The following is a 22718-nucleotide window of genomic DNA, read 5'->3' on the forward strand; positions in this document are numbered from 1 at the left end:
TATTGTAAAACCGCCAAGTTTGTCTAAGTTTGGAAGATCAAAATGGCTGGAAGAACCTGAAAACCCAATTTAGTGGGTCGTACATTGGACAGCTCGTTATATAACAAATACAAGGTCGCTGTGTCCGAACACTGGATTTTAAAATGCGTGTTCATAATATAGTGTCTAGGTTTAAGAGTTGTATTTTTCCCATGACATCTAAATGCATCATGAGCTCCGCGACAGTTCCATGTGACGCAAAAGGCGGAAGATTGTTCAAAAGAGTCAAACCTGCGTGTGATTTACGCACAAGCCTTTATTCTATCATAAACACATCATATACTCTTGACATGCATGCATTCTCGGTGGTGAAGTATTACCCCACTGATATTGCAAAGAAAAACATTGAATTAGTTCACGAGTTGGTTTTGTAATTGTGCATATCATATTGTAATTCCCCTAAGTACATGAATATTCTATGTTGCATTTGAGCCCGTGATGAAACCCGTTAAAACACTATTCTTTTGTAGCTTAACTAACTTTAACTTTAATGTTAAGATTCAACATTGGCAAGAATGTGTATAATTTCAATCAAACTCTCAACAAAGACGCACATACTGCGTGGGGTTTGTATCGGCCGATATCATTTTGTGAGACTCAAATGTGTTGTGTCCCCGATTGGGTCTTAGAGCCAGGTCCGTTTCATCAACTGATTTTCTTCCGGTAGTGCTCGAGAAGACGCGGCGCACGTGAACGCAGCACGCGCTCGTTGACGCCCACCACACGGCGCACTGCTTCAGGTTCTAGGGAGCTGTGTTTTGGGGGGTTCCCACACGGCTAATGCTCAGTCCAGGGAGAAAGACTGTCTTCATAGGTTGCATACTTTGACACAACACCGGCAACACACAGACAACCGGCAGGTGGAGGTGGGAGATGTTTCCTTTTCCCCTGCATGAACAGAACTTACCCGGGGTTAGCTCCGGGTCGGGCCGGGACCACGACTTACTTCTGCATGTCTCTTTGGCCATTGGGGTGACACCGCTCGTGGGGCACGTAGCTAACGTTAGCTGTACTCAGCCAAGGAGCTAGCAGGCTCCAAATAAGTTTACTACCATACTTGTAATGTGCATGTGATCGCGCATGTAGGATATAGGGCCGCGCACTAATACTGTTTAGGTTCATAACAGAGGAGCAGTGTTACATGGGGTTCAGGGTGTGTGATGCGTCGGGGAACGTACGTTGGCTGCTTGTATGTTCAACTCGAGCACGTAATAAACATGGACTACTGGAAGTAATCTCATTCGCATTATTCCAATCGCAAACGGTCATCACAAACTATTACAGCGCACGTGCGCTACACACGGGTATAAAAGGAGCGGCTCGTGGCACTTTGTGGGGCCTAAAGTTACCCTGACATCTCTCCCAGAGACCCGCGTGTACAGCTAATGCTGGCGGTAAAGGGACTGTGAGGTCTCCAGATGGTAGCATGTAGCTAGTTCACTTCATTTGCCCCTTATCTGTCAAGTATTACGAATTTATATGTAGAACTTTGTTTATCCCGTTGTAAGATTGTACTTTGTCAACAATATAGGACACGTGTTAAATATGAGGTCACCTGTAAAAACAACAGACCAAAGCGGTTCCTCATGTCCAATGACTGTGTGTGTGTGTGTGTGTGTGTGTGTGTGTGTGTGTGTGTCTGTGTGTGTCTGTGTGTGTCTGTCTTCTTGGCAGTATAAGGTGCCGTCATGGTGAACCAGGTTCCGCGAGGGGACGGAACTTTGCTGTCCGGCAAGAGCGACTCCAGCGCGGGCAGCAACAGCGGGGAGAGCTCCAAGGAGAGCTCCCGCTGCTCCACGCCGGTGCTGGACACGGACCGCTCCGACCGGCTGCGGGACAAGATGCGCAGGAGGACGGAGTCCGGGGACCGCTGGTTCTCGCTGGAGTTCTTCCCTCCCCGCACAGCCAGCGGAGCCGTCAACCTCATCTCAAGGCATGTGAAATAACTCTTTACTTGCGAAATCTACTCCTATCTCTTATGATGCAAATGATAAGCAACAGGAATTCTGATAAAGTACACTGTTTGTGTTTGTTTTGTTCGACATGTGTTTGTTGTGTTATGATGGGCTGTGTGTGCCTGTGTGGCACAATGACAATAAATGACCCATAACTCTTTGAAGTCCATTTGTACTTTCTCCAATACAAATAGTTTGATCTATCAGCGGTTCCCAAAGGGAATTGTCATGTTTGATCTTTATTTAAGTAACCTGATTGGGCCGGTGTGGCTTTTACTTCAAGCAGGCAATCCTCGTTGTTGAGCCCTGACTTGTTGAGCCCTGACTTGAATGGAAAATGTTTCTCCACTGAACACGTGGACGTTAGATTCAGCAAAACTCATACAAAGGCTGGACATGGTTAAAGAGTTTTGTGAAAAGTTGTCAGGCTATTTAAAAAATGACGTGGTATTGGTCCAAAGTCTGAGTACTCTGGTGGTCTAGTTCAACACTTGTAGACCAGTAGCTCCAAGAGGATTTTTGTAATTCTTGCAGCAACATTTTAGAGAGCTTAGTTTGCTTGTATGTTACAGTAGCCCATGGGTCTTTTAAATAAGCATTTAAAATCACCAGGTAAATTGTGTTGAGATTTTAAAATAATTCTCCCCCCACCCCCCCAAGAGATACACTGTTTTACACAAAACAAACATACAGTATCAATAAGACAATTACAATCATCAATCTCGTAGTTCATCAACATCGCATTAACTCTTACCACTCAAGAATTGTCTACAAGACATCTGGACTATTTTGTTTTGTCATTTTTTCTTCTTCAGATTCGACCGTATGGGCACCGGGGGACCCCTGTTCATTGACATCACCTGGCATCCAGCAGGAGACCCGGGCTCAGACAAGGAAACCTCCTCTATGATGATTGCCAGCACAGCAGTCAATTATTGTGGCCTGGAGAGCATCCTCCACTTGACCTGCAGCAACCAGACCAAAGAGAAGATCACTGGCTACCTGGCAAAAGCAAAGCACCTGGGCCTCAAGAACATCATGGCACTAAGGGGAGGTAGGAGCCATGGCGTGTGTTTGCATTCAGATTTAAAGGAGGACTTGTGCTATGAAGAAGGAATTGTTTGCTCCATGGTTTCTTCCAGTTGGCTCCCTTGCTTCTGCCTGCCATTGTCAGTGAAGAGGAGTTTAAACGAAGCGATGTGCTTCCAGTGTTTTAGCAGAGGTCAATAGGCTGTTTTTCACAGCTGGCATAGCCAAACAAAGTACTCGACATGGATTTGCCTGTATATTTCCCTGTCCTGCTGATGCGTTAGAGAGATGATGTCTTGGGCATCCTCCTAACATGTGGTTTTCTGAACTCTCCACAGACCCAGTGGGAGCAGACTGGGAGGAAGAGGAGGAAGGCTTCAACTACGCCACCGACCTTGTTAAACATATCCGATCAGAGTTCGAGGACTACTTTGATATCTGTGTTGCTGGTATGTTTTCAGCCTGCAGCTCAGTGGAGGGCAGTTTAAGTGGAACCCCGAAGCATCCGTCAATGATTTTGATCCGTCTGTACGTCCAGGCTACCCCACAGGCCACCCAGAGGCCGAGAGCTACGAGGAGGATCTCCGACACCTGAAGGAGAAGGTGGATGCTGGGGCAGACTTCATCATCACCCAGCTGTTCTTCAGGGCAGACACTTTCCTCAAGTTCGTGGACGACTGCAGGGCGATTGGTATCACTTGTCCCATCTTACCTGGAATCTTCCCCATCCAGGTCAGTCACTGCTGCTTCCAGGAACAGCAATACTGTGCTCATTGCTGATGATCATAATAGGACTGTGCGGTATACCGGTTCAACCGGTATACCGCACCGGTTCAACCGGTATACCGCACCGGTTCAACCGGTATACCGGTTTCAGTTTTCCATACAGTATGAATTTTTCACATACCGTCATACCAGTCTCCGCTGTTTGGCAGGCAACAACATTTAATGTTCACAGCTTGAAGCTGAAGGAGCAGCGGACCGAGCTACTTACGTCTCATGTTAACTCACTTGACTCATAGTGTGCAAGAAATGGCATCGCCAAAAGGCATGCTGGGTAAATGACACCGCTCACACAGGAAGACTTTTCTTGTGCAGGAAGAAGTCTTTTCCTGTGCAGCAAAGTGGGCGGGCTTTACCCATCATGCATTTTGGCGATGTCATTTCTTGCACAACATGAGTCAACTTCTATCCGTGAGACATAAGTAGCTCAGACCGCTGTACATGTATCTGTGACTGTAAACATTAAATGTTGCTGCCTGCTGAAGAATGACAATAGTCGTTACGGCCGTGCATGCGCCACTAGTATCAAGGGATTCCCCTGGGTCCTAAATCCCTCCCTGTTTAGCTCCCTATGTACCAATCAAAACAGCTGCTGGCCAGTTGCGTTGTTGTTTTGGTTGACACGCCTTTGCTTGTACAAGCAGAGTTTAGCTAATTATACTACATTTAAATTTGTGATGACACTGGTTAAACTTTTTTCTCATAACTCAAATTTCCTTTTAGTTATGTCTCACGCGTGCACACACACACACACACACATTTGTGTACTGTAAGGACATTGCTCAGCTTCAGTAATTAGGTGAAATAATAAAAATATATTGTGGTAGATGAACATTGGCAGACTAAATCTAGAAGATTGCACAGTTGCTCATACATTGTGTATCAGTTGGGTAAATAAGAAAAGGTAGATACATTTAAGCAGCTTTTCATGTGAACATGTTGTGATTGAGGACGGGCTGAACAGGGCTTTGTTTGAAAGAATGCAGGGGAACATTGTTAAAGTGTTGCCCATAGCCTCATTTTAAGGAGTTCCCTGTGCTGCCGCTGCTGTACAACTTAGTTTACAGTGGCTTGCAAAAGTATTCATACCCCTTGAATGTTTCCACATTTTGTCACATTACACGCCACAAACATAAATATGTTTTATTGGAATTTTATGTGAAAGACCAACACAAAGTGTCACACAATTGTGAAGCACAAAGAAAATTATACATGTTTTAAAAAAAAATTCACAAATAAAAAACTGAAAAGTGCAGTGTGCAAAATTATACAGCCCCCCTGAGTCAATATTTTGTGGAACCGCCTTTTGCTGCAATTACAGCTGCAAGTCTTTTGGGGTATGTCTCTACCAGCTTTGCACATCTAGAGACGGAGATCTTTGCCCATTCTTCTTTGCAAAACAGCTCAAGGTCAGTCAGATTAGATGGAGAGCGCTTGTGAACGGCGGTTTTCAGATCTTGCCACAGATTCTCGATGGGATTTAGGTCTGGACTTTGACTGGGCCGTTCTAACACATGAATATGTTTTGTTTTAAACCATTCCATTGTAGCCCTGGCTTTATATTTATGGTCGTTGTCCTGCTGGAAGGTGAACCTCCGCCCCAGTCTCAAGTCTTTTGCAGACTCCAACAGGTTTTCTTCCAAGTATTTGGCTCCATCCATCGTCCCATCAACTCTGACCAACTTGTAAGATTAGATTACACACAGGTGGACTCTATTTAGTCATTAGGTCAATATTCAATCATTCAGCAGTCATTAGGCAACTTCTGAAGGCAATTGGTTGCACTCAGAGAAAAGGGGGCTGATAATAATTTTGCACACTGCACTTTTCAGTTTTTTATTTGTGAATTTTTTTTTAAATCATGTATAATTGTCTTTGTACTTCACAATTGTGTGACACTTTGTGTTGGTCTTTCACATAAAATTCCAATAAAATATGTGGAAACGTTGAAAGGTATGAATTAGGGCTGCCACAACGAATCGATAAAAATCGATTATCAAAAGAGTTGGCCACGAATTTCATCATCGATTCGTTGTTCATTACGCCATTCAATAAGTCGCAGAGAAGTAAAAAAAAAAAGAGCGGAGCTTAGCTACTGGCCGGCCAGCGTTTCTGAGATTGGAGTGAGACACGGAAAAAAGCTGAGGTTGTGATCTTCAATAGAACATCTTTGATGTGTCGAGTCTTGGCCAATCAGCGTTAAGATGTCGACAGCGTCTTCATTTCCCTCAAACTTGTTTTTAATGGAAGCTAGTCAGCTTGCTATCACGTTAGCTAACGTGTTTGGGTTGTGTATTGTTCGTTTATTTATCGTTAAAGTTACTTTATGTTCCGTTACAGTTCAGTCTTGCTTGTAAAAAAACGTAACGTGGTGAAACATGCCGTAACCCCCGGATCTGATTCAGTTCATGCTGTCACTCGTTAACGTTAAACCGGCGGATCTGGCTAAAGGTTTTATTTTTTTATTTTTTACTCAAAGTAGAATGAACCAAATCACGTTGTTGGGCTTAGCCAACAACGTGCCATCGTGGTCATAAGAGGCCCAGATATTGATAAGATGATGTGAATGAAACAGATGTGAGAGGAGCAGTACAGCTTCCCACTGTCCCAGTGTTTCATACATATTGATAAAGCAGGGTATGTAAATGCAGCCTCTGCTCCAAGGAGATCAATTACAGTAAAAAGGGCTCACATTTGGCAGATGTAAAGCATATATGTGTATATTTTAGTGTTAGTCCATTTTACTTTTTTTTATTAACAGCTCAGGGACGTTCAAGGAGCAACCTGTTTGTGCACTTTCTTAACATGTTTTGCACTGTCAGTTCTGTTTTTGAATAAAGGGTTGGAAATTAATGCTTTTTTGCTTTTTTTTTATCCGATTCATCGATTAATCGAAAAAAATAATCAACCGATTAATCTATTATTAAATACTTTTGCAAGCCACTGTAGTTGCCCTCTACTTTGCCGTTCTGTTATTAGACTTGCCAGGGTTTGATTCGGAGTGGTCACCTGGGGAATTTGCTGGGTTGATATGAGCTTATCTCAAACACATTGTAATGTGAAGGTTTTACCCCAGAAGGCGGTGTCATGACTAGGGTTGGGTACCGAGAACCGGTGCCAGTATGGCTTGAGGGGGCGGGGCTTCCAGCGCTCACACACACACACAGCGCACGCACACAGAGATCACTGGAGACACGAGCACGAGCTTTTGAACGTCCGTGCTCAGCTTGATGGAACAAATCTCTCCAGTTGATATTAATGATGACGTGTAGTCCAGTAAAGCAGCAGTTTTAAGATCCAACAGAGTCTGAGTTCTGTTGCACACGGTCCCATCAGGCCACCTGATGCTTGTGTCTGTTCTTTTTTAAATATATATTGTTTATAGTTTGAAGTTAAAAGGTTTGAAGCTGTAGTTTGAAGTGTGTTTTGTATGTACTTATTTATTTATATCTATAGTACACTTTAAACAGTTAATAATATTGTTCAATTTGAAGAAAAGAAAATTGCCTTGGCAATAAAAAAGTATGGGTTCAGGCACCGTTTAGGCACCGGTATCGTTTTAAAAGTATCGGTTTAGCACCGGTATCGGAAAAAACCCAAACGATACCCATCCCTAGTCATGACCTCTGCCTCACCCCCAACTGTCAAAACAGGCCTCCTCGGTCATGAGAAGTACGGGAATGGACACATTTAGTACAATGAAGTAAACGACTAAAAGAAGTGCTCACCACTGTGTGTGTGTGTGTGTGTGTGTGTGTGTGTGTGTGTGTGTGTGTGTGTGTGTGTGTGTGTGTGTGTGTGTGTGTGTGTGTGTGTGTGAGAGACTTGTCAACTTTTTCTAAATGGTCACAAAAGCACTGGACTGGACTCGCACAACTCTGACACTCCAGTAAAAGCCATGAGAAGATCCTTTTTATTTCGGCTGGTTATTTTTTGCTTCTTGTGTGAACTGAACAAAACTGAACTGAACTAGAAAGAATATGATTTTGTGTAAACAAAATCATATCCTTTCTAGTTTTGGGGATTGTGTGAAAAGCTCACCATGTGTATTTTTTTGCCTGCACGTGAATTGTTAATACAACTGCATTTACATTTAGCAATATCTGTTGTGGTGTTTAATTGTTTGGTGGCAAATACTAAATGGTTTGCTTTTGGGAATGTACCTTGGAGTATTCAAGATATGAGTAGTGTGTTGGTGTTTATTGTACTCTATACTTGAGCCCTGTGTGCGGTTGACCAACATGAAAAACCTTGTTAGGCGCAGACCTAACTGGCCCCAAGCCACCAGTCTTACGTTACATGTGTACCCTTAAATAAACGCGTGGTTACTCTCCGTTACCAAATCATTACAAACAGACCTTCCCCTGGGATGAAGCCGGGCTCTAACCTGTTCCTCTGCAGGGTTACCAGTCTCTGCGGCAGCTTGTCAAGCTGTCAAAGCTGGAGATACCCGAGGAGATCACCAGAGTCATCGAGCCCATCAAAGACAACGACGCTGCTATCCGTAACTACGGAGTCCAGCAGGCGGTCGAGATGTGCCGTGTGCTGCTGGACAGCGGCAAGGTGCCGGGCCTCCACTTCTACACCCTGAATCGAGAGGTTGCCATCATGGAGGTTCTCCGACAGCTCGGCCTGTGGATAGAGGACCCCAGGTCAGTCGTCCTGCTTACATCACACTGGTGCTTTGAGCTAAAGTCAGAAGTAGTCATGGAGTTTTAAGAAGAAAGAAAGGCACAGAATCCCTTCCTATCAGCTGTTAACAGGTACAAAGCAGAAAAGGTGATCTGTTGCACTGGAGATGCAGTCATTGTTTACGGTTATGTCAGTGTTATATACTCTGGTTGTAAAACATGAGATCTACAGCAGCTGGATAATTAACACATTTTATAGTAGCCTCTGTATGCCAACAGTGTTAATCTTAAAGTCCAGATGAAATGAAAAGAAACGTTTTAACCCTTTTTAGATCACTGGTCATATTGTGCACATGTCTAACAATATTTGTGGGGGAAAAAAAAAAACTAAATATTTGTGTATATTCTCTTCCTGTAAAACACTATGAAGTGGCCTTATGTAAAATAGCACCACTTATTGTGTGTGTGTGTGTGTGTGTGTGTGTGTGTGTGTGTGTGTGTGTGTGTGTGTGTGTGTGTGTGTGTTGAGACACGGTACACTGTAACCCTGCTTATAGTGGTCTACTTCCATGCCACTGGGACTTTTATTATTATTAGTTGGAATGCTTCAGCAGTCCAACTATTGTTATCGTCTTCTTTATTCAACTTATTAATTAGTTGGAATGCTTCAGCAGTCCAACTATTGTTTTTGTCTTCTTTATTAGTTGGAATGCTTCAGCAGTCCAACTATTGTTATCGTCTTCTTTATTCAACTTATTAATTAGTTGGAATGCTTCAGCAGTCCAACTATTGTTATCGTCTTCTTTATTCTACTTATTAATTAGTTGGAATGCTTCAGCAGTCCAACTATTGTTTTTGTCTTCTTTATTAGTTGGAATGCTTCAGCAGTCCAACTATTGTTATCGTCTTCTTTATTCAACTTATTAATTAGTTGGAATGCTTCAGCAGTCCAACTATTGTTATCGTCTTCTTTATTCTACTTATTAATTAGTTGGAATGCTTCAGCAGTCCAACTATTGTTATCGTCTTCTTTATTCTACTTATTAATTAGTTGGAATGCTTCAGCAGTCCAACTATTGTTATTGTCTTCTTTATTCAACTTCTTTTTTTTATTAGTTGGAAGGCTTCAGCAGTCCAGCTATTGTTATTGTCTTCTTTATTCAACTTATTATTATTATTATTCTATTTCTTCCGTACGTATTTCAAACCTCATCTCCTCCTTCATATATACAGCTACAGAAACCGTTCAAACATTAAAATATTCAGCTACTTAAGGACACTCCTGATATGACCTTTCATATTTCTGACTTTTCAAATCTTTGAATTAAGCTTTTTATGAAAATTAAAATGAATAGGAGCGGATGGGGAAAATCTTCAAATCCTCTTCAACTTCAAACGCTGACAGGTTCTGCATACGTTCAGCTAAAGACACCATTTAAACTTGTAAAATGTTGACAGAACCTTCAGCTATTATTCTATATAATCAGATTTCTGATATCTGTTATAGTTTTTTAACTGTCAGCGTTTTCATTTCATGCTTTTTTCCGACCATTTCTGCCTTTTAACATGGATGTGTATTGCGCCGCTTAGAGCGCGTGATGTCACAGCTTGAGTGTAGTTCCCCTGGAGGATTAGTTAGATTTTATTTTTACTTTTTGCCATCTCCTCCACAATACTAAGTCTTTGGGCATAATTTATACATCAAAACGTAGGAAATCTTGTCTTACTTTGTAAACTTGGGTCGATTTGAATCCAACAGATTCAGACGTGTTGAAATCAGACGATATGTGAGAGGTGGTCTCCTTCTTCTTCCATTCCCTCCCATGTTAAATCTGCCTCAAAAATGTCTTTCTCTGACGACCGTACCTGATTTATAAATTGCGATTAGAGACACATCGTGTAGCCTAGAGACCCACAAACAACAACGCGTTCGCAAGAGTCTTATTTCTCAGAAAATATTATTATTTTGGCGTCTTGCCTTTGAAGTTCTTGAGATATGAAGCTTTTTATAAAAAAAAAAATGCACTGGAGTCTATGGAGATCATACAACTCAGTCTCTCCCTCATCACAGGTGTTTTCACTTTGAACTAATCACAGCTTCAGACTCATTGTTGTTTTAACGTCATTGTGGGGACACACACACAGAGCAGGCTGTTGCAGGAGAGTGAATTTGATCACTAGCATGAAGTTTGCTATGCTCACTGACTGTGTGTACGTGCGCGAACGTGAACCTCAGTGAAGCTGTTGCTCCCACATCTATTTAAACTCCAGAAAAATATCAAGGATATCAGTGTGATCGTCTCCTCCTCTCCTCTCTGTTGAATGTACTAATATGCACACAATCTGCACACACATTGGAGTGTGTGACTTGGAGATATTCATGCAGATATTCAGTCAAAGGCATTGTAAAGCCTCCTGTCTGTCTGTCTGTCTTCCCTTTCAAAATAAAAGCCCTATGAATTAACTTTATCATAACATGAAGCTCAAATGAGGATTTTTGTATTAAATACTTAATGCGCAGACTAATACTTTGACTACTGCTGCTAATATTTGGACTATTACTACTACTGCTACTCCTGCTACTAATACTACTACTGATATAACTATTACTAATTACTACTACAGATATTAATATGACTACTACTACTGCTACTACTATGAATACTACTACTACTACTACTACTTCTACTCATACTACTGTTATTTCAACTACTACTTCTACTACTGTTACTTCAACTACTACTTCTACTCATACTACTGTTATTTCAACTACTACTTCTACTGTTACTTCAACTACTTCTACTACTACTACTACTGTTACTTCAACTACTACTACTTCTACTCATACTACTGTTATTTCAACTACTACTTCTACTGTTACTTCAACTACTTCTACTACTACTACTACTGTTACTTCAACTACTACTACTTCTACTCATACTACTGTTATTTCAACTACTTCTACTACTACTACTGTTATTTCAACTACTACTACTACAACTACTACTGTTATTTCAACTACTTCTACTACTACTACTGTTACTTCAACTACTACTACTTCTACTCATACTAGTGTTATTTCAACTACTTCTACTCATACTACTGTTATTTCAACTACTACTACTGTTACTTCAACTACTACTACTCATACTACCGTTATTTTAACTACTACTACTGTAATTTCAAATACTACTACAACTTCTACTCATACTACTGTTATTTATACTACTATAACTACTACTTCTGCGACTACAACTACTGCTTTCACTCATGCTACTGTTATTTATACTAATACAACTACTACTTTTAATTTATCTCTTGGATTATTTAGATGTTGCAGTTTTGCTTCCAACTTTTCCATTTAAACATTAAGGATGTTCAGCAGTTCAGTTCAACGCTTTTGGGCTTCAACACTTTTCAGCTATTTTCAGCTATTTCCGCTATATTCAGCTATATTTTCAAATATTTAAGCTTTAAGCTTCAGCTTTTTGCATTCCAACGTATTTTCAGCAGGAAATGCAATTTCTAGTTTATTTTAATATTGTGTCTCGAAGAGAGAACACAAATATTAGTAACGTTACTTTTTCATTCAAGGCTAATTCATATATTTTCCGTTTTTTGTAACGTATAGCTTTTATTATTGTTTCATATTTCATCAGTTTGTATTTCTGTTTCTTTATATTGCCTTAAGTTCTTGGAACTTTTAACTGCTGCAGTAAATGAACTTGAAATCAATAATTCCCTCAGACATGCTGCTCTCTGTATCCTGAAGCCGCCTCTCATAGTTAGATTGGACAGTCATCCAGGATCAGCAGTGTTAGGATGATATCTCCTTGTTTGCCCTGATGCCATTCAGAATGGTCCAGTGTTTCAGAGCTTGTGTTCTCTGCCAGGCGGCCTCTTCCCTGGGCAGTGAGTGCTCATCCCAAACGGAAGGTAGAGGATGTCCGACCCATCTTCTGGGCATCCAGGCCCAAGAGCTACATCTACAGGACCCAGGACTGGGACGAGTTCCCCAACGGCAGATGGTACGAATACACATGAACTCAAAATATTGTAATGTACTTCAATGTCTATCTCCTTAATGTGGTTGATGTGCTAGTGAAGAATGATGAAGGCTACTGTCAAACGACTAAAAGGTGTCCTGTCGTTGATGTCTTCAGGGGAAACTCCTCGTCTCCAGCTTTTGGCGAGTTAAATGACTACTACCTGTTCTACTTAAAGAGCAAGTCATCCAAAGATGCTCTGCTGCAGATGTGGGGCGCTGAGCTGATGAACGAACAGAGCGTCTATGAGGTCTTCACCTGCTACATCACGGCCCAACCAAACCTCAATGGACACAAGGTAGCCCAGCTTTCTCTGCCCATGACTGATAACATTTCTCAGAGGGAACATGGATAACATGTGTTTTCCTGTGTCCTTGTAAGTTGGTCTAAGTTAGTCTGAAGGGGATTTTAGTGAGAGCTGAAGAGGAAGGAGAGCTTGTTGCGTGGAATGATAATAGAGATTGAGACATTGATATCCTGTTAATTCTCAGCCAACTAACTCTAACTCTACTAGCACAGCTTAAAGCATTAGAGGTGCTAAACCGAAAAAGTTCATCTGAGTGAAAGTATTCACCCTCTTTGGTATTTTTTTCCAATGTTCTTGCAATCTGGAATTAAACTAGATTTTTATGGAAAAAAGTCAATGGAAAAATGGACCTTCACCAAATAATCCAAATCGGTGTAAAAAGTTAATAAAAAAATCTTGTTTTATAAAATTCAAAATATTTAAAAACTAAAAAGAGGTGCATGCATTTGAACTCACCCCCTTTGTTGTGTCAGATGATCTAACAGAGCACCATTTCATTTATTATTATAAAAGCTGCCAAGACAGGACCACCCAGGCAGGCAAGAAGCAACAAAGAGACCAACGATAACCCTGAAGAGCTGCAAAGCTCCACTGTACCCGTCTACTCCACAGAGCTGGGCTTTGTGGTAGACTGCTGAAAGACAAAAAAAAAAACATGTTTAGAGGTCAAGTGGGAGTCTTGTTGGTCTTTTATCACAGGCTCAGCAGGTTTTAGCTTCTGTCTCTTAAGATGAACCAGACAGGGATCAGAGGACCAGAGCATTGGACATCCTAATGTTCTGTGGCACTGGTCCAGTGTGTTATCTGAGCTGAGTGAAGGGACCGGGATGTGCTCACCGAGCCACGTCTCGGTGAAGCACAGCTCATCCATCTTGTCAGATCTATTGACCAGAGTGCAGTTCCAAATCTCCCTCTGTTGCAGTTTAATGAGAACGTTTCCTTCGTCTGTCTCCTGCTGAACCCTGAAAGAGCCGCTCCTCCTCCAGCTTTCCGACTCAATGAAAAACGTTGAAAAGGTTTGACACGTTACTACATGTCTGATGTTCAAAAGTTCCTCCCTGATGAGAAGAGGAGCAGTAAAGTGATTAAAAACACTTTCTCGCAACACCTCTGAAACAACAATCTATGATTTTCGGGGCAGTTACATGCTGGAACTATTCCAGTGAACAGCAACTTATCCCTCCATTTGTGTTCAGTGTCTCCAGCGACGGCCCATGTAGCCGGTAGCAGTCTGTGGTTACCTGACGTCAGGAATCTGCTCACAGTCTCTGCACCAACTGCTGTTCACCTAGAAATAGTTTAGGCTCATAACTCCCTCCTATAACTACAAAAGCTGTTTACATTTCTGTCTGTTTACAGATGAAACCCACCGGTACAACATGTTAACCGGTGGGCTTTAAATGTGTTGGAAGGTGTTTATTCGGGGGGCAGACAAAGGCTCGCCGTTTCTCCCAGCTTCCAGACTGTAGACTACATGCTAATCTAAGCTAACCATGTCCTGACCCCAGATCTGTACTTAACACATCAGACGGATTTGCTGCTGAACATCTCACTCGCAAAAAGAGAGCAATGTTTTCCATAATGTCCTCCCATAGTTGTCTATGTCCAGACAGGACTTCATCACAGGCTACGGTTTGCTCTGCTGCTAGGTGATGTGTTTGCCATGGAACGATGAGCCTCTGGCCCCAGAGACCAACCTGCTAAAGGACGAGCTGGAGAAGGTGAACAAACGAGGAGTCCTCACCATCAACTCCCAGCCCAACATCAACGGCAAACCCTCTGCAGACCCCATGGCAGGCTGGGGACCTGCAGGAGGCTACGTCTTCCAGAAGGTAGGAGCACCTTTGGTCTTGTTTGTGCGTTCTGGATGGAGGAGGGTGAGGAGTTGTTGTTTGTTGATATGTTGTCTTATTTGTGCCTTCTGGATGGAGGAGGGGGAGGAGTTGTTGTATGTTGATATGCTGTCATGGTTGAAATCCAACAGGCCTATCTGGAGTTCTTCACCTCCAGTGAAAATGTGACCGCTCTACTCAAAGTACTTAAGAAGTATGAGCCCCGTGTCAACTACCACATTGTCAATGTGCACGTAAGTGTGACCAGAATGCGTGCAAGTGTGTGTGCGTGCATGTGCGTGCATGTGTGTGGTTGGTGTTATTGATATTTCCCAATGAATGTTTCGTGTGCAGGGACGAAACCTGACCAACGCACCCGACATGCAGCCCAACGCTGTGACGTGGGGGATCTTCCCCGGCAGGGAGATAGTTCAGCCGACTGTTGTGGACCCAGACAGCTTCATGTATTGGAAGGTAAGCAAAATAATGTCCTGCTGATGTGCAGGATTCAGGAATGTTCTGCAGCCTTTTCAGGAGAAAACATAGCTCCGAAAACAGACTGGTGGTGATTGTTTTCTCTACTGTTGATGGAAGTACCATCATCCATCAAGTGTTATGTGTCCTTCCTAATGAAGGTGTGCATTTTTTGTAATGAGTGGAACCACTTTGACTTGAAGGAAATAGTTGAACATTGTGAACTTCTTCAGGCACACTTGCAAGGATCTAGTTTAAATGGCTTATTTAGCTAAGTTATACACTCATATTTTAGTCTGTTAGTTTATCTAGTTAAAAAGTACCGCAGGAGAACGGCGACCGGTTTCGACCCACGCTGGGTCTTCCTCAGAGCGTGGCTGGAAAGAGTTGTACTCTCTCTGATATGCCCTGAACCTAGGGGGGGGGCAAATTACACAGATCATTTTAAATAATAATCTAGAATATGGCCTCAGCATTGCACATCATAGTTAAAACACTAGATGTCAACAACATTTAGTGAAATGATCTCTGTCCTAACCTCTTGACACATAAAAACATATTTTTTTTACCATTTCTGATGGTTATATCTTGGTTATATATCTTGGGTATGTCTTAATACTAGACAGATTTGCATTTTACAAGTACATTTGCATCGTAATCTTTTAGGACTATGAACAGAAACCAATATTTGGCAATTTCTGGCTGTTTTTACAGTTTAACTTATTTACAGATCTACACATGCTGTAACATCTCGTATTTCAGGAGTACTTTTTGTAAAATGTGGGCACATCGATAAACTACTGTAATGTCAAACTGCTGATGGAGGTGTGACCTCATCAGAAGCTCTTATGCCGTGTTCACACCGGACGCGGCACGAATTTGCGGCGCGACCAGATTACATGCAAAGTTAATCCACAGACAGATAGACGTGTTTGAGGCGGCGCGAACAGAATGTTTGACCCTGGGCGAACAAAGCGAAGGACGTGAAATTCAGGAAATCCCCAGGAATCAAAGATGAACAGAGACAGGTCGATGAAGTGTTCCACGTCTATTTATTCACAAACAGCAAGTTTATGAACAAACGGTTGGTTACGGCTGGCAACAGACAAAAAGGAGGTATAGGTCCCCCCCGTTCTGCAATGCCCCAACTGACTCGTGCTTTCAAAATCACGTAGTCATACTCACTCAATTGTGCGTCATCCGTCCCTCCTTGACCCTTGTGCCAGAACCAACTCCCTCCCTCCTAACAACCTAACTAATGCCTGATTACTTACTATCATTACTAACTAACGTTGTCGGCAACGTGAACCGCGGCCCCCATCGTCTACCCCTTTGTTTTATCGGAACCCGTTGTTATTGCGACCCCTTAACCTCTCATCCTGTTAATGACTATCTGCCGCCACTCAACTCTCAGATGCTAGTGCCTGACGTCATCGGAGGCCTGCATTCCTCCCCTCTTGGTTCCTTAACGGGAGCTAGACAGAGCCAGGTCACAGTGACTAGATAGGCTTAACTCCTGCCAAAACCCTGTTCTGTGTACAGAGGCAAACATAATGCTTACGTAAGTGGGCCTGAGTGTCATTACAGCTGTGGCTGTGGCTTCTCTGATTTTTAACCTTTCTTCTACACCCCTGTGGATAAAGCTGTGAATAATGGATCTTCCTATAATTAATGTATAGCTCTTTGATTACATAAACAATTTCCTCCAACATTCCCCTCTTTGAGTAATGAACAATAACTCAACACAACCACCACACGCGCTTCTCTTCGTCCGTTCTTCGGGGCTTTGATCACTTTTTGCGTGAGTAGACCCGCCCCTCCGTCGTGCGTTTGCTGGAGGCATGTTTGTGCTTTGTGAGGCCGGGACTACTAACATCTTGTCGAGCCCTATATTGCCCTTATTATAATTTATATTAATTTACAAGAATGGCAAGCATGATTACACACATGGATATATTCTTCGTTTATCCCTAATATCGAGCTTTACTATACTTTCCCTGATAAACTACTTCTCCCCTCTCATCCGGTGCCTTCATGCGCCAGCCCGTGGATCAGGTCCAAAGGTGTTGGCGATGGCCTCTGATGGCGTCTGTATCACGTGGGTCATGTTGGCTGTCAGATCCCCAGCCAGGGTATAGCACATCCCAGTCTCGTTGGCGTGCAGTGCGGCACATAGCCCTTCCTGCTTGGCAAGCAGAAAGTCCAGGGCTGCCGCATGCTGAAGCAGAGCCAGTCGGTGACTCTGGACAGCATCTGACAGATACTGGAACCCTTGAATGGTCTCATTTGCGAACTCCTGGAGCGTGTACATGATATTGTCAATGTGATCCGGTGCACCACAGGGGAAAGTGGGCTCTAGTACACGCCCTCGCTCCTCCATGGGATTAGTGCTGCTGAGCAAGTCACGGTGACTCACCATGTGAGAGCCATGAAGACGTGGGTTTAGCCTGAGGGAAGCCACCCAACGCTGCATTCACTTCATGTGCAAACGTCCCATCGGAACCACCACCAGGGCTGAGGCCATCAGCCCCAACAACCTTTGGCAAAGCCTGAGAGACAAATTGTCCCCTGTGAAAAAGAGCTAAACAGTCCCTGAGAGCCTTTAACCTTCAGCCTCACTCTAGCCTGAGCTGAGCGTATAAATAGGCCTACAAAGGAGATGGTCTGACAAGGAATAAGAACACTCTTTTCTTGTTTTATTTTGAAGCTTGGATTCACCAAATGGTTCCATGTGTAACTTTGTGTGTCCTGCTGCACCCTCGCGGGAGGATGGCGCAATAAGCCAGTGTTCGACGTACGTGGCTACTCAAACACCCCGCCTCCTGAGCGGTCTCACCGCTGCCTCGTGCATTTCACAAACACTCTTGGGCTCAGTGAGAGACCAAAGGGGAGGACTTACACTTTACTTGTCCCCCGGCGAATCTGAGATGCTTCCTGTGTGGTAGGTATATTGGGATTTGAAAATAAGCGTCCTTGAGGTTCATTGAAGTGAACCAATTCACCCGGGCGCAGAAAACATCGGAGAGACGCTTCGCTTCAGTTTTGTCTAACAGTGTGAGGTGCTTAACGTAGGACTGGCGATGGACTGGAGGGGACGGCCTCTTTGGCAGACAGAGCTTAAGTGCTTCACCCGCTCTCTTTCTTTCCTCGCTCTTCTTCTGCATCGATGTGACCGGCGTGCCGAAGTGACCCTGTGGTGTTATTGGGGTGTCGAGGAGGTCCTCCTTCTCTTTGGTTGTCAGGGTGGTGAGATTCAGCCAGCAGGCGCTCGCGCAAAACCATCAACCCCATGGCCTTGCGACTGGATCCCTACCTTGTGCAGGTGAAGCGGTGGTTGGTCCCCGAGCGGTCCCCGAGCAGGCCCCGGGGACGACAGGGATGTTTTCGGGTGGAGGTGAGACGCCACCACCACAGGCTCTCAAATATTAGATTTGACCTGTTGTAATTCAGTTTATATGTCCTGAGAGTGTGCAAATACATGTTTTAGTCAATTTTCATGGAGAACTCTTGAGTCATTCACAATATCAGAGGCTCCAAGAGTGATCACTCTATTTATTTATTCATTACTGCAGAAAGTTGTACGGTTGCAACGACCTTAACCTGTTAACGTTCATATTGATCCATAACATTCCAACAACAACGGCGTTGTTACATCGGAAAGGTCCAATAAAAAGAAATCCCATAAAAAATTTAGTCAAACACGTGATTACATCCATAAATATCCACCAACTGGCGTTGCATCATTTCATATCAGCTGGAAGATATGAACGAAAGCAGTTTTGTTTTTAGCAGAAAGTCAAGTTTGCATGAGAGCACAGCTACAAACCGAAATCTAAGCTTTCTATTGGATCCCCACTTGAACCAATAGGAGCTTCATGTCCTGACTGACAGGCTACATTACCCAACCAGAAGCTACGTTCAGGCTCAGGCTCTATTTTCTTACGTGGCTCAAGCCTGTCACGTCGTACAGCTCAGATGACAGGCGTTTCGGACAGCCAATGAAATTGCCTAAAAAACGGGACTAATCAAGAGTGGGTGGAGATGATCCCAACAGGCTTCAGCTTCACCAGACAGACTTCTGGTCATAGATCCTCAGTCTGTCATTAAAATAGCATAAAAATGCATTTATACTTAAAATGTAAAATATTCATCTCTGAGCTGTGAGCGCTGATGGGATGGTTTCCTAGGTTAAGACAGTAGATCATGTTTTACTCTGACTTGAGATACTCTGAAGCTCACACTGGTAAATATTGGCCCTGATCAGGAAATTAATACTTAACTAAATGTTCTCAGAAGCTCGATGTGTTTTAGGACTAGTCGTGTCCTCTGACCAGAGGTCCCCTTTGTCAAACCTGTTCCCATGTTTTCCTCAGGACGAGGCCTTCGCCTTGTGGATCGAGCAGTGGGCCAAGCTCTATGAAGATGAGTCTCCTTCAAGGATGATCATCAAGTACATCCACGACAACTACTTCCTGGTCAACCTGGTGGACAATGACTTCCCTCTGGAGAGCTGTCTGTGGCAGGTCATCGATGACATGTTCAAGATGCTCGACGCGCCTCCAGAGCCTGAAGATGGAGCGGTGTCTGAATAACATCTGTTTTTAGGGACAGAAAGAACACTATGGAATTGTTGATAATCTATGCATTAAAACAAAAAAAGCTGCTACTTACAATACAGAGCATAGCATAGAGTAAGAAGTGTACCTTGTGGTATTTTTTTAAGAGTTTTTATAAAGGTAACCTTGAGTGACTAGAAAATGAAAAGCGTACTGTCTCACTTAACCAAAATATGAAACCTTGAATGTCTCTGATCTCCTGATCAGACGCTTCATCCTGCAGCACTCCCCGCTAAACCACACCTGTGCTCAGTCTGGGTTGACCCAGTCCCTTAACTTTCCTTATGGACAGATATCGCTGAAGGACAACCAATTAGACGAAACAAAATGTGAACACAAAAGAGTTTTTCACTAAATGTTTTTATTTTCCTAATTTAAATGCTGTATTTGAGTAAGTTTTTGAATAATGTGGACTGTTTTGGTATAAACCTAGTGTAGAGGCACACTGGAGACATGATGAAATGAAAGTAAGAGTTACACCATCAGATGTGAGCTGTTGATGAATATTGTACCACGGATATAGTTACTTCTCTGCCCTCTGCCTTAACATGTTTTATATGTAAGACATATTTATTTGTTCTGCCTGCTCTAAAGCATTAAATCATTTTTCAATACTGTACAACTGTGTGTGTGTGTGAGTGAGTGAGAGAGACGTATCCCTGTATTTCATACAGATCCCATTTCATACAGATTATCCTATTTAGGGTCGCACATCCCAGCTGACATTGGGTGATGGTGAAGTCTATTTCCTTAACCAAAATAATAATACATGATTAGAAATGATGCTATTAGCTATCATCAATTATATACATTTCATATTGTATACAAGGCAATATTAGTTATGTCACGATGAGGCAGCTAAGGCTGATGGGAAAGTAGTTCTGCAGGTATTTGGTCACAAAGTATAGAACAAATGATGATTTTGACATGATGATGGCGCTAGAAGAAAAGTCAGAGAATAATTCAAGTGTAATGAATTCATCAGGGAAAAATAATAATTCAACAATCAATGCAAAAGGCCTTTTTCCAGGCTGGTTATGGAAGAAACAGCACGGCGTTATTAGCAAGAGCACAACATGTTTGTTCATGTCCGAGTGAGCATGCCACAGGCACTGAAACCAGCAGTTGAAGGAATGTCAAAAGTCATAGGGATCGCCAAAGTGATCGGAATAAATATGGAGCCCATACATTTCTGTATAAAGGTTCCCATCGACTAGGCTTTGAGATGTGCTCTCCCCATCTGGACTGTTCTTCAGGTGTCAGACAGAAATACCTGCAGTAAACTGCTGTTCACATTAATAACTCTGCTCCTTTTCTGGAGTCTTTCTACTTTCTCTCCTCACAGGTTTACATGGATCGGGGTTTTATCTGGACCCGGGTCCTGCCCGACACCGTCTGCTATTACTATTGTTATCATTATTAATATACTAAGGAGTTGTTCCTGTTCTGATGTAAGGATGAAAGGTCAGAGAATGTTGTACAGATTGTAAAGATAATTTGTGATTTTGGGCTATACAAAATAATTTGAATTCCATTGAATTTAATTATTGCTCCCATTAGAGGTTTTCCAGGCACGTCCAACTGGTAGGAGACCCCGGGGAAGACCCAGGACATGCTGGAGGGATTACATCTCCCGGCTGGCCTTGGAACGCCTCGGGGTCCCCCAGAATGAGCTGGAAAGTGTTGCGGGTGAGAGAGAAGCCTGGGTCGGCCTGCTGAAACTGCTGCCACCGCAACCCGACCCGGATAAGGGGCTGATGATGGATGGATTGTTGCAGCAGTCCTGAATAGAGTATCCTTAAACACATGTAGATGACATGTTATTAGTGTAGTAGCTTCATGTACTGTCTGTACTTAGCTGTGCGCTCCCTCTAGTGTCCATTCTGCAGTATGTCAGGATGCAGCACAGCTGCTGCTGGTTACCTAGTGTCTCATCACATGGTGGAGGAGGAATACAGGTACCTGGTGTCTCCATCACATGGTGGAGGAGTACAGGTACCTGGTGTCTCCATCACATGGTGGAGGAGGAGTACAGGTACCTGGTGTTTCCATCACATGGTGGAGGAGGAGTACAGGTACCTGGTGTCTCCATCACATGGTGGAGGAGGAGTACAGGTACCTGGTGTTTCCATCACATGGTGGAGGAGTACAAGTACCTGGTGTCTCATCACATGGTGGAGGAGTACAGGTACCTGGTGTCTCCTGGTGTAATTGATCATGACATCACAACTGATGAGCTTTACCCAATCCTTAAACTGCATTTTAAATCTTTATCCAACCCCCCTCACCCTCCAGTGTTCACTGAAATATTATAGGAGGTGGTTTCATCATTAGTGGAAAAAATATACAATGGAATTCATATTTGATACTTCCTTTATTTTCTAAAACACTGTTCAGAGTATCTGTAGAACATAAACATTTCATCACAGCACAGTTCATTCATTCAGTAAAAAAAAAGTCCTCCTGCTGTAATGTTACATTACAATTCATGTATATGAATGTACCATTCTTCCTATGGATTGCTATATGTTTATGATCTGTGAGAATAAATCATTGTATTGTGGCAGCAAACCTTTTGAACCCAGCTCAGGAAAATAGAATGTACACAGCATGACAGTGGTTTAATATACATTTGTTGAATGAATGAGATGTTACATAGAAATACAGTAAATATATAAATGTAACTGTGAAAATATGATGTAAATGAAAGAGGGATACTGAACTATACAGAACATATACAAAGGCTAAACTCTACTGTATGAAGTCATTTACTACAGAAAATGTTATCACTGATCATATTGAAAATAATAATGATAAAACAAAAACAATTGACATAGTAAAGTAAATAATTAAATTATAACTTTCTTTAGGTTTGTTGAGCTGAAGCAAAAGCAAGTGACAAAGAACCAAGTGATGCAACGATGTGTCAGCAGGAGGCTCCGCCCACCGGGCTGGTTCTGCTGCAGTACTCTGAGTACTACTCTCTCACTCCAGGTACTCTCTTTA

The 22718-nt window shown here is 42.7% G+C and overlaps 1 protein-coding gene across 1 annotated transcript; it reads left to right on the top strand.

Moving 5' to 3' along the window:
* The first annotated feature begins 791 nt into the window (after positions 1 to 791).
* Positions 792 to 20328, top strand: mthfr (methylenetetrahydrofolate reductase (NAD(P)H)). The gene is made up of 12 exons (XM_079226246.1): positions 792 to 905; positions 1714 to 1972; positions 2810 to 3048; positions 3362 to 3472; positions 3562 to 3755; positions 8208 to 8458; positions 12331 to 12465; positions 12601 to 12781; positions 14440 to 14622; positions 14775 to 14876; positions 14977 to 15096; positions 19470 to 20328. The coding sequence occupies exons 2-12, from the start codon at positions 1728 to 1730 to the stop codon at positions 19686 to 19688; spliced, it is 1980 nt and encodes a 659-aa protein (XP_079082372.1). The 5' UTR covers positions 792 to 905; positions 1714 to 1727; the 3' UTR covers positions 19689 to 20328.
* The last annotated feature ends 2390 nt before the right edge of the window (positions 20329 to 22718 follow it).

Source organism: Taurulus bubalis, assembly GCF_910589615.1.
Source record: "Taurulus bubalis genome assembly, chromosome: 11".
NCBI lineage: Eukaryota > Metazoa > Chordata > Actinopteri > Perciformes > Cottidae > Taurulus > Taurulus bubalis.

What these genes read in the sequence shown, in the direction of transcription:
- mthfr (XM_079226246.1), top strand. Translation starts at nt 1,728, where the DNA reads ATGGTGAACCAGGTTCCGCGAGGGGACGGAACTTTGCTGTCCGGCAAG. An exon ending in GCCGTCAACCTCATCTCAAG is followed by an intron (nt 1,973 to 2,809) that starts GCATGTGAAATA and finishes TTTCTTCTTCAG; the next exon opens with ATTCGACCGTATGGGCACCG. An exon ending in CTTTGATATCTGTGTTGCTG is followed by an intron (nt 3,473 to 3,561) that starts GTATGTTTTCAG and finishes CTGTACGTCCAG; the next exon opens with GCTACCCCACAGGCCACCCA.